At 51.7% G+C, this 16,498-nt stretch overlaps 1 protein-coding gene across 2 annotated transcripts; it reads left to right on the forward strand.

Annotated features, from left to right (window-relative positions):
- Window positions 1-7,269: 7,269 nt before the first annotated feature.
- On the forward strand, window positions 7,270-16,014 carry LOC123409547. Of its 2 annotated transcripts, XM_045102417.1 has the most exons (4): window positions 7,272-8,986; window positions 9,112-9,358; window positions 15,579-15,752; window positions 15,909-16,014. In XM_045102417.1, exons 1-4 carry the CDS (start codon window positions 7,328-7,330, stop codon window positions 16,010-16,012), a joined length of 2,184 nt encoding a protein of 727 aa, XP_044958352.1. In that variant the 5' UTR covers window positions 7,272-7,327; the 3' UTR covers window positions 16,013-16,014. The 2 variants fall into 2 exon arrangements, with proteins under 2 accessions (XP_044958351.1, XP_044958352.1); XM_045102416.1 differs by having other exon boundaries at window positions 7,270-8,986; window positions 15,579-16,014.
- The last annotated feature ends 484 nt before the right edge of the window (window positions 16,015-16,498 follow it).

A 16,498-nucleotide genomic window follows, 5' to 3' on the forward strand; every position in this document is an offset into this window, starting at 1 on the left:
AACTTGCTCAGACCTTCCCTGGTCACCCTCATCCACATAAATCGCCCCTGAGAGAAACCCGACCGAACGGCGTGAGATCACAGAAAAAAGGCAAGACCGAAGAAAGAATTCGTGATGCAATAATGTAAACTCTCGGAATCGCTATGACGCACCTGGCTGGGACGAGACAACATTGTCCTTGTCCATGGGATCATCCCCCTGGCGCGCCGGAGAGGTGGCAGAAGTGGCAACCCTGTCGAGTGAAATTCATTCGACCATCAAACAGGAGTTCAATCGAATATCAGAAGAAGTTAGAAGAACAATGCACTTACATTGAGGTGACGGGAACAATGGCCCTCATCCGCGGCAAAGCCTTCCGAGGTTTAGATCCGCTCGGTTTGGCCGCCTTGGAAGGCTGACCCGCAGGCTCAGCAGCAACATCCCTGGTCCTCTTGGTGCTCCGAGCACTCGGGACCACGGGAATCGTTGGCGGGGCGCTCGAGGATGCTGGAGGGGCCGAGGGAGATACAGATTCATGTCGGCGCTTGGTTCGATGCTCCGGCGGCGGGGGTGGCAAGTTCTGCTCTTCGTCTTCCTCCTCCTCTTCACCAGACTCCTCCTCCGTCTCTCCACTGTCGGAGACGTACTCGACGCTCTCCACACTGCCCTCCTGGCTGCCCTCCTCCTCCTCCTCGGTCGGGTTCCCGTTCGAGACGGGAGAGAACCAGTTGGTCCACTTCTGCATAAAATACAATCGGTGACATCAGACGTCAGACGGTGATTCAAGACAGCGATAAATCTAAGACAAGTTATACTCACCTCGTTCGGAGGAGGGTTGTCCGCGCGGAAAGCCTTCACTCGCCGGGACCCTCTAGGGTTCTCGCAGGCGCCTGTGATTTGGAGCACCCACGACGCCACCGTCTCCCCGGTCACGCACTCGACGTTGGTCCGAGTGGAGTCTTCGGACCCCGTGTAGTGCCACATGGCGTGGTCTCGGGCCTGCAGTGGTTGGATGCGCCGGCCGAGGAAAACCTCCAGCAAATCTATGCCGGTGACTCCCTTTTTGACGACATCTACGAGTGCGTCGACCAGGGGCTGGATATGGATCTTCTCCGCCTTCGTGAGCGCGAGCTGCTTAGGCGGAGCTGGTCGATCTAAGCTAAAAGGAGGTAGCCCTGTCGTGGCATTCGGGCAAGCGACGTCCTGGCAGTAGAACCATGTCGACTGCCAGTTCCTAACCGATTCACTCAGCTGAAGAGCGGGATAACTACTTTTGCTCTTCTTTTGGAAGCCTAAACCTCCACAGAGCTGGAGAAGGTGAGCCTTATCATCCGACTGATTAAGTCATTTGATAGTTTGGGACCTAGCAGAGAAGATATGTTTGAAAAGCCCCCAATGGGGAGGACAACCGATGAAGCACTCGCACAAGACTACGAAAGCAGAGAGATGGGCTATGGCATTCGGGGGAAGTGGTGGAGCTGCGCCCCAAAGTGGTTCATTATGCCTTTGAAGAAAGGATGCGGGGGCAGGGAGAAACCTCGATGCACGAGGCTGAGCAGCAGGACGCGCTCCCCCTCCCGGGGCGCCGACTCGGTCTCGCCCTCCGTCGCAACCTCCATGACTTGTGCGCGATCATCCCGTGCTCCACTAGCTCCAGCAGGTCCTCCTCCGTCACGTGGAGAGGAGGAAGTCCCCCTGGATCCACCCCGCCGGTAGCGTTCGTTGCTTCCGCGCAGGAGCCGCCGCCTTCCCCCTCTTCTTCCGCGCCTCTAGCTTGCTGGTCTGCCCCTTTGTCATGGCGGGAGCTACGGATTCGCGAGGGAGATGGAGAAGGAAGAAGCTTGGGGTGCGCAGAGGACGGCGAAGGAAGCGGAGCAAAGGCGAGATGTCTGGCGAGCGTAACGAAAAAACCCTCGCCGTTGGGATTTAAGTAAGGTTCCGACTCGGTCACTAGCAAGTGGCCCCGAAATCTTATCCACCGACCAACCGTGGCGATATCAGTGGAGAAGATGAAGGCGCGGGAATCGAGGCGTCAGGCGCTACTCGAGCGCGATGTCGTCATCCCCGCTGAGCGTGCGGTAACCGAAATTGAGGATCTCGGAAAATCCGCCGCTGTCAGTTGACTGGTCACGTCACAAGATACCACGGAAGCACTCGGTTTCCGACAGTTTGTTTCACGAATACTTCCACTCGGATAGTTGGTCAGAAAAGGTAAAATGGATCCGAGCAAGCAACGCCAAAGTCGCATCCGTACCAGTCGGATCCGAACTTCAACCATCGCTTCGTCGTTCCAACCCCAATCCATTCGGGGACTAATGATGGGGTTATAGTCCTAGGGTAGGGTCATAGGCCCGCCCTGAAGGTCCTACCCAAGGACTACCCCTCATAAGGGACAAGGCCCTTAGTCAGTTCCGACTGAACTAAGGAGTTCCCATCATCCAGTCGGTACCGATCCTCGATCATCCAGTCGGAGACTAGCATTCGGAGTATATCAAACTAACCGACTGGATTCCACTCTGTGCATCGTAACCCCGTGGAGGGAAACGGTCATATGTTTCCATGTGCCTTTATTAGCATTTAAAACGTACGTTACCTGTAACGTAGGCATTTAATCGCCACTACTCCACCCCTGTGCACCGGACCGTTGTGGAGGGCAGCGCACTCTATATAAGCCACCCTCCCCCACTGGTGTAGGGGTTAGCAATTCACTTTATACTATATTCCATTCGACAACAAGCTCCCAGAGCACTGAGACGTAGGGCTATTACCTCCACCGCAGAGGGGCCTGAACTCATACAACCTCGCCGAAGCTAAGTCTCTGCCCATCCTTTCGTACCCTACACATCTACTGTCAGACTTATACCCACGACAGAGAGACTAGAGGATTCCGTCAATTACAACATCCGGAAGTTCGACTCCAAGCTGAGTCAGATGACCGTGTAACCCGGACATTCTAAGTATATGCTCACTAACAGAACTGTTCTCCTCCATCTTGCAGCTAAAGAACTTGTCGGAGACTTCATATCTCTCGACCTGGGCATGAGCTTGAAAAACTAGTTTCAGCTCCTGGAACATCTCATATGCTCCGTGTTGCTCAAAACGCCTTTGGAGCCCCGGTTCTAAGTTGTATAACATGCCACACTTGACGAGAGAGTAGTCATCACTCCTCACTTGCCAGACGTTCTGAACATCTTGGGCTGCTGCGGGAACAGGGGGGTCACCTAGCGGTGCTTCAAGGACATAAGCCTTCTTGGATGCAATGAGGATGAGCTTCAAGTTGCGGACCCAGTCCGCATAGTTGCTACCAGCATCTTTCAACTTAGTTTTCTCTAGGAACGCGTTGAAGTTCAGGTTGACAGGTGCGTTGGCCATTGGATATACAATATTTGTAAAGACAACTTTTAGACTAAGTTCATGATAATTAAGTTCATCTAATCAGATTATGTATGAACTCCCACTTAAATCGACATCCCTCTAGTCATCTAAGTGTTACATGATCCATGTCGGCTAACCCGTGTCCGATCATCACGTGAGACGGACTAGTCGTTGACGGTGAGCATCTCCATGCTGATCGTATCAACCATACGATGTGTAAATCTGGCTTACACCCGTTGTATTCGAACGTTAGAATCTATCACACCCGATCATCACGAGGTGCTTTGAGACAACGATCCTTCGCAACGGTGCACACTTAGGGGAATATGTTCTCGATTTTTTTAGAGGGACCATCTTATTAGCTACCGTCGTTCTAAGCAATAAGATGTAAAACATGATAAACATCACATGCAATCATTCAATGATATGATATGGCCATTATCATCTTTGCTCCATTGATCTCCATCTTCGGGGCATCACAATCGCCGGTGTGACACCATGATCACCATCATCATGATCTCCATCATTGTGTCTCCATGGAGTTGCTACGCCAACTATTACTACTACTACTATAGCTAACTATTAGCAATGCAGTAAAGTAATGAAAACATGGCGTTGCATCTCATACACTAAATTTAGACAACACCTATGGCTCCTGCCGGTTGTCATACTCATCGACATGCAAGTCGTGCTTCCTATTACAATAACATGATCATCTCATACATCACATATGTAACATCACAACTTTGGCCATATCACATCATTTGTCATACCCTGCAAAAACAAGTTAGACGTCCTCTAATTGTTGTTGCAAGTTTTACGTGGCTGATTTGGGTTTCTAGCAAGAACGCTTTCTTACCTACGTGACAGCCACAACATTGATATGCCAAAGCTATTTACCCTTCATAAGGACCCTTTTCATCAAATCCAATCCGACTAGAGTGGGAGAGACAGACACCCGCTAGCCACCTTATGCACCATGTGCTTGTCAGGCGGTGGAACCAGTCTCACGTGGTTACGTGTAAAGTTGGTTCGGGCTGCTTCATCCCACAATACCGCCGGAAAGAAATAAGACTAGTAGTGGTAAGCAATTGACAAGATTAGCGCCCACAACCTTTGTGTTCTACTCATGCAACAAATCTAGGCATAGAAAACCTTGGCTCGGATGCCACTGTTGGGTAACGTAGCAAAATCAAAAAAAAATCCTACGCCATCAAGGATCTTCCTATGTAGAAACCAGCAACGAGAGAGGGGTGAGTGCATCTTCATACCTTTGAAGATCGCTAAGCGGAAGCGTTGCTAGAACACGGTTGATGGAGTTGTACTCGATGCGATCCGAATCGCGGCGTGATTCCGATCTAGTGCCAAACCATGACACCTCCGCGTTCAACACACGTGCAGCCTAGTGACGTCTCCCGCGCCTTGAACCAGCAAGGAGGAGGGAGAGGTGGGGGAAGAACCCCAGCAGCACGACGGCGTGGTGGCGGTGGAGTAGCGAGGTCTCCCGGCAGGGCTTCACCAAGCACCTAGGGAGATGAGGAGGAAGAAGAACAGGGCTGCGCCGAGAGAGAGATGGAAAGCCGTATCTCTAATGGCCAAAACCAGCGATATATATAGGGGGAAGGGTAGGAGGGCGCAACCCTCCAAGATGGGAGGTGGGGCGGCGGCCAGGGCAGGAGAGGGGGTGGCGCACCCCCTCGTGGGCCTTAGGCCCACCTTAGACAGGGTTTGCCCCTCTCTCCACCTCCTGCGCCTTGGGCCTCTATGTGGGAGGCGCACCAGCGCACTTTGGGTTGGTTTCCCTCCACCTTTTGGCCCACGCTGCCTCTTGGGGCTGGTGGCCCCTCCCGGTGAACCCCCGAAACCATTTCTGGTGGTCCCGGTGGTCCCGGTACGCTACCGGCGATGCCAAAACATTTTCGATGTCCAAACCCATCCATCCTATATATCAATCTTTACCTCCGGAACATTCCAGAGCTCCTCGTGACGTTCAGGATCTCATCCGGGACTCCGAACAACTTTCGGTAACCTCGTATAACAATTCCCTATAACCCTAGCGTCATCGAACCTTAAGTGTGTAGACCCTACGGGTTCGGGAAACAGGCAGACATGACCGAGACACCTCTCCGGCCAATAACCATCAGCGGGGTCTAGATACCCATGGTGGCTCCCACTTGCTCCACGATGATCTCATCGGATGAACCACGATGTCAAGGATTCAATCAATCCCGTATACGATTCCCTTTGTCTACCGGTATAGAACTTGCCCGAGATTCGATCGTCGGTATCTCCATACCTTGTTCAATCTCGTTACCGGCAAGTATCTTTACTCGTTCCGTATCACATCATCCCGTGACTAACTCCTTAGTCACATTGAGCTCATTGTGATGATGTTCTACCGAGTGGGCCCAGAGATACCTCACCGTCACACGGAGTGACAAATCCCGATCTCTATTCGTACCAGTTCAACAGATACTTTCAGAGGTACCCGTAGTGCACCTTTATAGTCACCCAGTTACGTTGTGACGTTTGATACATCCAAAGCACTCCTACAGTATCCGGGAGTTGCACAATCTCACGGTCGAAGGAAAAGACACTTTGACATTATAAAAGCTTTAGCATATAAACAACATAATCTAGCGCTATGCTTAGGATTGGGTCTTGTCCATCACATCATTCTCCTAATGATGTGATCCCGTTATCAATGACATCCAATGTCCATGATCAGAAAACCATGATCATCTATTGATCAACGAGCTAGCCAACTAGAGCCTTGCTAGGGACACATTATGATCTATTTATTCACACATGTATTACTCTTTCATGTTAATACAATTATAGCATGAACAATAGACGATTATCATGAACAAGGAAATATGATAATAACCACTTTATTATTGCCTCTAGGGCATATTTCCAACACTTCCCCAACCCTAGCACATCCATCTCCCCCCTTCCCCCGCCGCCACCCGAGCCCATCTGCATCCTCTCCCCCACTCTCCGGCTTCAGTATGGTCCGCCAGAGGTCACCACCTATGTTCAACTCACGCCGAAGCGTCGAATGTCGATCGAGGCAGAGATCCAGGCTTGACGCGTCACTCACATCGCCGCGGGTCTCCTTGTGAACTCGTCGAAAACGGAGGAGGAGTAGGAGGAGGAACAACCAAAGGAGGAGGTGTCGGAGGCCATGGAGGACGACGATGCTCCGGACTTAAACATGGCGGAGGCGGAGTTCATCATCCCCAAGCCGAGGAGATGGCGTAGCAGCAAGCCATCCTGGATTCCATCCGAGATGAGGCCGATGTGGAGGCCAACCTTCGGTTCATCCGACAAAGGGAGTCGGAAGCCCACGCCCTCTTCGACGAGTTTGAGGCGGACATAGCGGCGGAGGAAGCTTCAGCGGAGCACCCGGAGGCGTTGGAGGGGGCCACAACAGAGGCGTCAGAGGGGATGGAGCTGCAGCTGCAGCTGCCGCACATCAATCCTTCGGAGGACATGGAGATCGTCAAAATATCCGACAAAGGGTAGATAGTTTATATGTAGTACATATGTTTATATGTTTGCATGCTTTTGTACGGATTCAAGGAATTAATATAAGATGTTCAGATGTAGTAGTTTTTTTTAGACGTGCTTGTGAGTACTCGCGGACGTGTTAGATTTGCAAGTGTGGCTGTAGATGCTCTAAGAGCGGAACGGCTCGTGTAAGAGGGCACCACATGGCTTTTTTGTTTTTGTTTTTTGAAATACGTGGGCTATTTTCTGTGCTATTGTACATATAAGCGGGTAGCTGCCGACACCAGTGGAAGCCGAATTGAGGCCTGCATAATCGGCCCGGCCCAATCAGCCGGAGGTCGACGTCTTTGGTCTGCGAGTTCGATGCGTGGATGCCCTAGGTCTTCTCCTTCCATCCTCCCCAACCTTCCCCATCCACACCCACAAGAAACCGCCGGCGAGGAAAGCAACTCGACTGACAATGCATGGCAAGCAAGACCGCCTCATCGGCGACCGTTGTCTTTCCTTCCTCACAGATCAGAAGCAGGATATATGCCGTCTGCTCGGTTATATCCATGGTTTCTACAAGGAGGCGCTCGACCGGCTTCCGTTGGGGGCGATTCCCTCGCTGGCCGCGCGCCTCCTCAAGGCCGGCATGCCCATCGGCTTCCTCGACCCAGTCTCCAACATCATCGCCAACACCATCGCCTACATCCCTTCACCGACGCCTGGATCCGTCGACGACAACGAGGAGAGGGATGAGGCACCGTCGTCGGACTGGATCCTCTCGAAGATCATCACCGACACCAACGACTTATTTGTCTTCGAACTGCCGCTTTCCAGGCACCAGTCTACGACCGTCGCGCGGCTGTCGCTTGACGGTCTTGTCAGCTTCCTCACCTCCCACTACCGCTACCTATGCGGCAGGGAAGCCATGAGCTACTTGCTCCTGGCCAGGGCCGATCTTCTCACCGCTGTGCGCCTAATCGAGCGGGATCGTGGCAATAGGTGCAACTCCTTTAGTATTACCTCCACTACAGCCAAGATCGCCCTGGAATGTGCCGCTGTGTCTGCGAGGCATCCTGACCCAGACGTCCTGGTGAAAGCGTCGCTGACTATGGCCTCTTGCCTGGCCGATGTCACCGCAGTTCTTGCTGGACAAGGCCCTCTCTCGCTTGCAACTATCAGTAGCGTCACCAAGCTGCTCACCAGAAAGCCTACGATCATGGATGTTGTCACCAACCTATCACTGGATCATCTTTGTGGTAAGAAGAAGAACAAGAAGAGGAAGAGAAGCGAGCAGGCAGCAGAAACCATAGAGAGGAGTAGGGCACAGAAAAAGCTTGGGCCTCAGTTGACATTCAGATACACACTGGCTCTGAAGCTTTTGCTCTTAGGCAAGATCCATGGGCACTACTTGCAGGCACTTGCCAAGCTGCCTCGGGATGGCTTGCGCAAGCGTCATCACCGCAGCCTCCTCAGGGGTGGATATTGCTATGGCCCCAACGATCCTGTCTCCAACATCATCCTCAACACCATCTGGTATGGCTCCATGTTTCCCACGCCCCAAAAGTTTGAGCTACAGTTTAAGGTGGATATGATATGCACAGACATGCTTACACGCATTGAGTGCTGTTCTTTTTACGGCCTTGTTGTTTTCCTTCGCACCTGTCTCCCCTCTATCTCGGAGCACGATGCAATCTGGTATCTGTTCAGGAGCGATGCTGATGTCCACAAGGCCATCCGTGAGGCAGTGAAGCATGATCATTTTTTGTCTGGCAGTTACGAGGACGCCTATAAGCAAGCAGCGGTTGTTTCATGGCATGATGACCCTGATGCGCTGGTGAAATTTGCCACGTCTTCGTTGAACATGGAGTCTGCCAAGTTGTTAGCTATATTGCAGGGCACACTCACCAACGACAGAGTTGAATGCCTCACCATGGCTCTGCCACATAAATATCCACCTACCAAGTCCGAGGAGCAGGCTCAGCAAGTGATCGAGGCGACGTCTAACTCACATGTCTTGAGCAAAAACCAGAAAAGGTTCATTTCAGAGTTCCAGAAAAAATTTCGTCGCGACCAGAACTTCTTTGTCAGAAAGGTCAAGGCGGCATTGAGCGACTACTCTCAGCAAAATGGGGTTGGTACATTTGCTTCTGTTTTTTTGTTTCCTTCCTTGTGAATTCTAACGTGCACCAATTACTTTCATTTGGTCAAAACCTTTTTTCACATATTGGCTGCCCTTTTCTGCATTGTTACTTATAGGTGCACTATAAACTTCATATCATCTGCGGTGTGAATCCTAATGTACCGAGCGGATCAAGTGTTGCTCTTTTTAAGAAGAGGCTCCCATTTGAGTACTTCCATGTCAACTTCTTGGCAACAGCCAAGGGACCAAATTCTGCTGTTGCAGCTCCACAACTGTTCTTCGCTCAATGTAGCAATAGTGTCAAAGAGAAGCGGAAGAGACCATCCTGGTGCTCCCCTATATCAGATTCTCGCATAGATAATGGTATGCTCTCAGCTCTCTCTTTTCATGCACGTACTGGTGGCAATTTGAATGTGTCATTCTTGCCTGTATATTTAACAATTGCAAACATACAATAGTTGGTCGAATCAGTTATATGTTTGCACTACTAGCTGTATATCATTACTGTCATACAAATTGGACGATAGTTTTTTCTCTCCTATCACAAAGCTTGATTACTAGGCGCAGTTAAGCCCCTCGTATAAATGAATTAAATCTTGTTTTCTAAAAACTGGAAGGGAAAATTTATCAGTGCCGAATAGCCAAAATGCATAGGCGAAATTTCTTAGCATTTCTGTTAATGCATTTATATGGAGCCGCGCTATGAGAAATATGAGAAAAAACAGTACACTTCCCTGGCAATGCAGCCATGTCGTCGGTGTACTCACTTGGAGCCATGGACGGATGCAGCCATGATTATTTATGCGCTAGCGCCAGCCCCTATTGAGCCACGTGAGTAGCCAAAGGTCTTAGTAGTTGGACATACTCGCGATGCACATGCACTAGCGTCAGCACTGACCATCTCGTAGTTTAGACCTCGAACACTAATATGTTAAGAAATCAGTGTTCTAGAGAACACTATCGATGGTTTGAAGAAAATGCAGTTGTCTGTGTATCAGCAGTGTTGATGGATGGTTCCTTTAACTTCCATATTATTACAGAAGATGGCTCTTGGTTTGAACTCCCCTTGGAATTTATGATCCAAAGCCTTAGATTGATGACCAACCCAATATGATGGTTGTTATTTTAAAGATGACGTGGTTTATTATGGATGCTGCATTTGAATAATAGAGGTAGGGCTTAGAAGACGTGGCCAAATAGAACTGCATCTTCCTTTTTTGTTTCCCTTTACACACAGGAATTGTCACGGTTTATTTATCTGCACATTATTTGATATGAAATATTACTTTGTTTAATTATATGATAATTCTTTTTCTTAAGACGCATAATGATATGAAATAACTTCCAGATAATTGGAGCATTGATAATTTACAGTAATAATGTTCTAATATGATTGTAAGAGATACCATCGAAGTATTCAAACTCTAGTTGAGTTGTTTGTTTGTCACCCTTTATTTATTCGTACAACTAGAAAATTAGGCATGTTTTTTTTCATGTCACTAGAAGTATCAGAAAATGTATATCCAGACATAATGAGTTTACAAGTTGGTAATGAGAATGATAGCAAATACTCCCTCCGCCCCGAAATAAATGTCTCAACTTTGTACTAGCTCTAGCATAAAATTGTACTAAGCTTGAGACGCTTATTTTTGAGACAGAGGATGGTAGGGTTGCGTAGTCTACCAGACCTATCTTGTAGTCGGTATGGATGAGGGAAGGGGTGGTGAGGTGGCGGCGGTGGTCGGCGGCGCTGGGGCGCCATTGCTGGAGCGAGACAGGAGGTCAAGAGGGTTAGGGTTTGAGGCGCCGGCTCCTATGTGGAGCCGATCAGAATATTGATCTTGCTGAATCTCAAAGGCTGCCGATTACATGACTATATATAAGTTGTCAGGCTATAATAAATTGGGCTAAGCCCCTAATACTATTTAAGACAACTGGGCCAGATTGGCTAACTGGGCCAGATTGGCTAACTGGGCCTACGCCGGCTATAGTGTAAATCGCTCATAACATCTCTCCCCGCCTGTGCAAACAACTCGTCCTTGAGCTGGAAATCTGGATAGTGCCGACGGAACTCCTCCAGGTTCTCCCATGTAGCATCCTCCTCCAGAAGCCCGTGCCACTGGACAAGCAAGCGCCAGACACCACGGCTTTGTTGGGCCTTCAATATCTTGTCTGGAGCAGGAAGGATGCGGCCGTCGGATGTGGGCGGAAGAGCCGGTGTAGCCGCCGATGGCTCCCCACGGAAAGGCTTCAACAAGTCAACATGGAAGACATCATGGAGACGTGCACCAGGAGGAAGCTGCAGGCAGTAGGCAACACTGCCAATGCGTTCCAACACCTGAAAGGGTTCTGCGTAGCGAGTTCCCAGCTTGCGCTTGGCGTGGGGATCAAGTAACTGCGTAGTACGGTGAAGAAGCCGCAGCCACACCCAATCCCCCACGGCAAACTCTGCCTCATGATGATGAGCGTCGTAGTATTTCTTGGACAGCTGCTGGGCCTAAAGAAGACCCTGCCGCACCTCAGCCAGGATGGCATCTCGGTCGCGAAGAATTGCGCCTGCTGCCTCAGTCCGTGTGGCCCCTGATTGGAGAGGCACGATGACCGGAGGAGGCCGGCCATAAACCACCTCAAAGGGAGTGGCTCGCAGGGCGGAGCTGTAAGAAGTGTTGTAGTAGTATTCCGCCCATGAAAGCGAGTCCACCCAAGCTCGGGGTCGATCACCGGTGATGCAGCGCAGGTACATAGCAATTACCTTGTTGACAACTTCTGATTGGCCGACGGTCTGGGGATGGCACGCGCGTTCAAAAGCGTAACTTGACGCTTGCCAATCTGAAAAGGTCCCTCCACACCTGGCCAGTGAACACCGGGTCACGATCACAGACGATCGAAGAGGGAAACCCATGGAGGCGGACGATGCCGTCGAAGAAGGCGCGTGCGACGGAAGTGGCGGTGTAAGGATGACTCAGCGCGATGAAGTGCGCATACTTGGAGAACCGGTCCACCATCGTGAGAATGACAGACTTGCCGTCCACCTTGGAAAGGCCCTCAATAAAATCCATGCAAATGTCAGCTCAGTCCTGGGAAGGCACCTCAAGAGGCTGAAGAAGACGGCTGGCTGCAAGGTCTCAGTCTTGTTACGCTGGCATGTGACACAAGAACGCACCCAATTGCGCACCAACGCACGGTCTCCCGATAGATAGAAGTCGGTGCGGAGGCGATGGAGTGTTTTCTGCACCCCTTCGTGGCCGGCTGAGTGCGCTAAGAGAATCGCCTGGTGACGGATATCGTCATGATCGGGAACAAAGATGCGTCGACCGTGGAGAAGTAACCCGTCCTCGAGGCGCCACGGCGCTGCAAGTCGCCCTCCTCAAGCCGCTTCGTAAGAAGTTGAGCATCATCGGCCGTGGCAGTAGCACGGTGAATGTCGTCGATGAAGACGAACTAGGGCCCGGGGCCAATGCAGAGGGCTGTGCCCTGGTGTCGGAGGCGTCGTCATCGGCATCACGTCGTGACAGGGCGTCAACCACAATATTGAGGCTTCCTGGCCGATACTCGATGGTGAAGTCATAGCCGAACAACTTGCTGATCCATCGGTGCTGCGGAATTGTGGATAGGCGCTGATCCAACAAAAATTTCAGGCGGTAATGGTCAGTGTGAATCAAGAAATGTCGCCCCCCGAGATAAGGTCACCAGTGTCGCACTGGCTGGACCAATCCGATAAGCTCCCGCTCTTAAGCTGCGAGCTTATGGTGACGTGCGGCGAAAGGCTGGCTAAAGAAGGCGAGTGGGCCCGAGCCTTGGTGAAGAACAGCGCCGAACCCTAGGCTGGAAGCATCGCAGTCCACCATGAACTACTGCTCAAAATCTGGCATCTAGAGCACCGGACCAATCGTAAGCGCCTCCTTTAAGGACCGAAAGGCAGTAGCGGCCTCCTCGTCCCACGAGAAGGTGTCGTGGCGGAGCAGTCATGTGAGCGGCGCGGCGAGATGGCCAAACTCCCGGATTTATCCGGGAGTAGCCGGCCAGTCCCAAGAAATCGCGGAGTGCCTGGGGCGAGTGCGGTGTTGGCCAAGATGCCACCACCGCGATGTTGTCGGCATCGATGGCGACTCCCTGGACGGAGATGACGTGGCCGAGATAGGGGACGGATGTCGTGCCAAACGAGCACTTCGGGCGCTTAAGGTGGAGTTGGTGTGCCCAAGGCTCGTTGAAGATGATGGCGACGTGTTGTAGGTGCTTTGCCCAAGAGGAGCTATAGATGAGAATATCATCAAAGAAAACGAGCACAAACGGTCGCAAGTAGGGCTTGAGGACGTTGTTCATCAACTGTGGTGGAGCTGGTGTCGTCGTCGCGCCGCCCGCACCTGCCACTGCACCTTGCGACCTGGGCGCAATACGTCACCGAAATCCCACAAGATGGGACCGAGAGTCCGCAGAAAATCCACACCGATGATGAAGTCGAAGCAGCCCAAGTCGATGCCCACGCAAGTAATGGCGAAGTGCTCGCCACCAATGGTAATGGGAACCTGCCGTGCAATCCCGTGGCAGCGAAAGCGGTCACCGTTGGCCACGGTAACCCATAACTGCTCGCCGTCGGATGGTTGAAGGGCCGGTCGCCGCATGGTAGACTCGCGCATGAAGTTGTGCGTAGAGCCCGTATCGAGGAGAGCTAAGAGGCGCTCCCCATTAACCGTGACTGGTAGCATCATCGTCTTGTCCGCCCGGGTGCCGGCGATGGCATGGAGGGAGACCCCGAGTGCAGTTGCATCAACCGGTTCCGTCTCCTCAGTCGGCTCGGGAGACGTGGTATCCTCCTCGACGTAGTCGACTGTCTCCAGGTAGAAAAGACACGGGCACACGTGGCCCGACACGTAGGGTTCGTCGCAGTTGAAGCAGAGTCCCTGGCGGCGATGCTCGACCTAATCGGCTGGGGTGAGCCGCCGAAATGGGCGAGTCGCGGCCGGGGTGGAGGACCCTGTCGCCGACTGGGCGCGGGCGTGGCCGTCCGAGGTGGAACGCGAGGAGCTCGAGCCGGAAACGCCTGTTGCATGGAGATGGCGCGCTGCTCGAACGCACGTGCGTAGTACATAGCCGTCTGAGGTCCTATGGTCCGCGCATCTCGACGTCCACGCGGATGTGGTCGGGGAGGCCGCCAACGAAGAGTTCAGCCCGTTGGAGGGCCGAGATGCGTGACGCGTGGCAGGCCAGCGCCTGGAAGCGTTCGGCGAAATCCCGCACCGAGGAGCGGAACGGCAGACGACCCGAACTGTATAAGGCACAGGTCGCGGAAGCGGTCCCATGGCGGCATCCCACCCTCGTCTTGGTCGAGGGCGTTGTACCACGTCTGTGCCGCACCCCGGAGATGGTAGGAGGCGATCCAGGTGCGGTCGGATGCGAGCGTCCATTGTCCGAGGAAGAACCGGTCGCACTGGTTGAGCGAGTTTAGGGGGTCGCCGGTGTTGTCGTAGGTGGCGAACTCCAGCTTGGAGAAACGCGGTGGATGTTGGCCGTAGCTGACGGCCAGCGGTTGTTCCGCGTGGTGAAGCACCGTTGCGGACGGGCCGGAAGGGCGGGCTGTAGTGTCCCGCTGTGGAACAATTGCTTGCGGTAGGGGTTTCCCTCGTCCCCGAGGAGACCGCGAGGGGCCCGGCCGGCTGCACCACAGCCGGTGGTGGGAAGGAGGGCTGACTCGGCCCAACCGTGTAGACTGGCTCGTTCAGCCATGCCGGCAGCGGAGATGGTGAAGGAGGAAACGTCACCGCCTGGATGGGCGCGCCCGATAGGGGCGTGGCCCGCTGGATGGCGCTGCGGAACTCTGGTGCGGCGCGATGGTCGGGAAGAACGCCGTCGTCTGTTGCTGTGCGTACGGCACCGGGAGCTGCTGCTGTGCGTACAGCGCCGCGAGCAGCGCGCGGATGCTCGCCCGCGGGGGAGAGGACGAGGCCGGCCATGTTCGGCGCGTCCACGACGGTCGCGGCAGGTGGCCCAGAGAGGACAGGCGCGTCGGTCGAGAAGCCAGCGGCAGAGAGGTCGGCGGCAGAGAGTCGGTTGCTGGCGGATGGCTGGGGATGGGCGGTGGAGTCGACATGATCGAGCCGGGACTAGCTGATACCAAATTGGTAGGGTTGCCTAGTCTACCAGGCCTATCTCGTAGTCGGTATGGATGAGGGGAGGGGTGGTTGGTGGCGCCCCCGCTGGAGCGAGATAGGAGGTCGAGAGGGTTAGGGTTTGGGGTGCCGGCTACTATGTGGAGCCGATCAGAATATTGATCTTGCTTAATCTCAAAAGGTGCGGATTACATGATTATATATAAGTTCATAAACTGGGCTTAAGCCCCTAATACTATTTAAGATAACTGCTCCAGATTGGCTAAATGGGCCTATGCCGGCTATAATGTAAACCGGTCATAACAGAGGAAGTATATGACAGTGTGGCATTCAGTTTTTTTTATAAAAGTACACATCATGAAATTTGTATTATAAATGGTGAAAAATGCCAAGTCAGGACATATGGTAGGATCTAAATGCGTGCTCTGTTATATCCTTTCTTAATAATCTAATTCCTTATTTTATTTTGATGCAAGTTCGATGCTTCTCTTGTGAGTTTAATGGGGCAAAGATTGTGCATCCATATGATGAATCATATTCTGGGCGCCACGAAGATTTCAACAACATAGCTCGGGGACATGGCACTCTGAATAATCTTCTTATCAGCTCCTGCCATTGTCATTCTGACAAGATGGCCTCATTGACAGAAGATTTCATCTATTTTGATCCCAGCATGGACTCAGTGTTTGCAAAGATGAATCCTATTTCTAATGTGGCTAGGAACTTGAAATGCTTTAAGGGTAGAATCTTCTGATATGTTTCTGGCTTGTATGAAAGAACATAAATTAGCTGTTAATTGACAGAAGATTTCATCTATTTTGATCCCAGCATGGACTCAGTGTTTGCAAAGATGAATCCTATTTCTAATGTGGCTAGGAACTTGAAAGGCTTTAAGGGTAGAATCTTCTGATATGTTTCTAGCTTGTATGAAATAACATAAATTAGGTGTTATAGGTGTGGATTGGAACGTGGAAAGCTGTATGGTTCTCAATTGTCCTGATTTCCTTTTACCGCCTCTTGTGTTTTTTTTCACGAGATGAAATAGTGTTTGCACATGAACACGTCATTGTGTTTTGTGGCATCAAGGCGACACGCAAGATATTTTGTTGGAGTTGCCCTATCGCTTAGTGCTACTCCCGTTGTGCGAAATTACTATTGTTATAAAAATGGATAGAAATAAATGTATCTAAAACTAAAATACATCTAGAGATATTCATTCTTGGAACCACTATGCAGCGACGCCGCACCTTGGCTCTCCCGTGGGGCGGTTGTTGTCGACAGGCACAATGCTGGCAAAGCAAAATAAAAAGGATATGATTCATTAGTCTATACCTAATAATAAAGAGGCTATTATCTAATAATAAAGAGGCTATTGCTTTCATCGAAATTTCCACCG

Source organism: Hordeum vulgare, chromosome 7H, assembly GCF_904849725.1.
Source record: "Hordeum vulgare subsp. vulgare chromosome 7H, MorexV3_pseudomolecules_assembly, whole genome shotgun sequence".
Classification (NCBI taxonomy): Eukaryota; Viridiplantae; Streptophyta; class Magnoliopsida; order Poales; family Poaceae; genus Hordeum; species Hordeum vulgare.

Coding starts and splice junctions, on each gene's coding strand:
- LOC123409547 (XM_045102416.1), top strand. CDS start 7,328: ATGCATGGCAAGCAAGACCGCCTCATCGGCGACCGTTGTCTTTCCTTC. Junction 8,987..9,111: donor ACTACTCTCAGCAAAATGGG/GTTGGTACATTT, acceptor TGTTACTTATAG/GTGCACTATAAACTTCATAT. Junction 9,359..15,578: donor AGATTCTCGCATAGATAATG/GTATGCTCTCAG, acceptor TTTTGATGCAAG/TTCGATGCTTCTCTTGTGAG.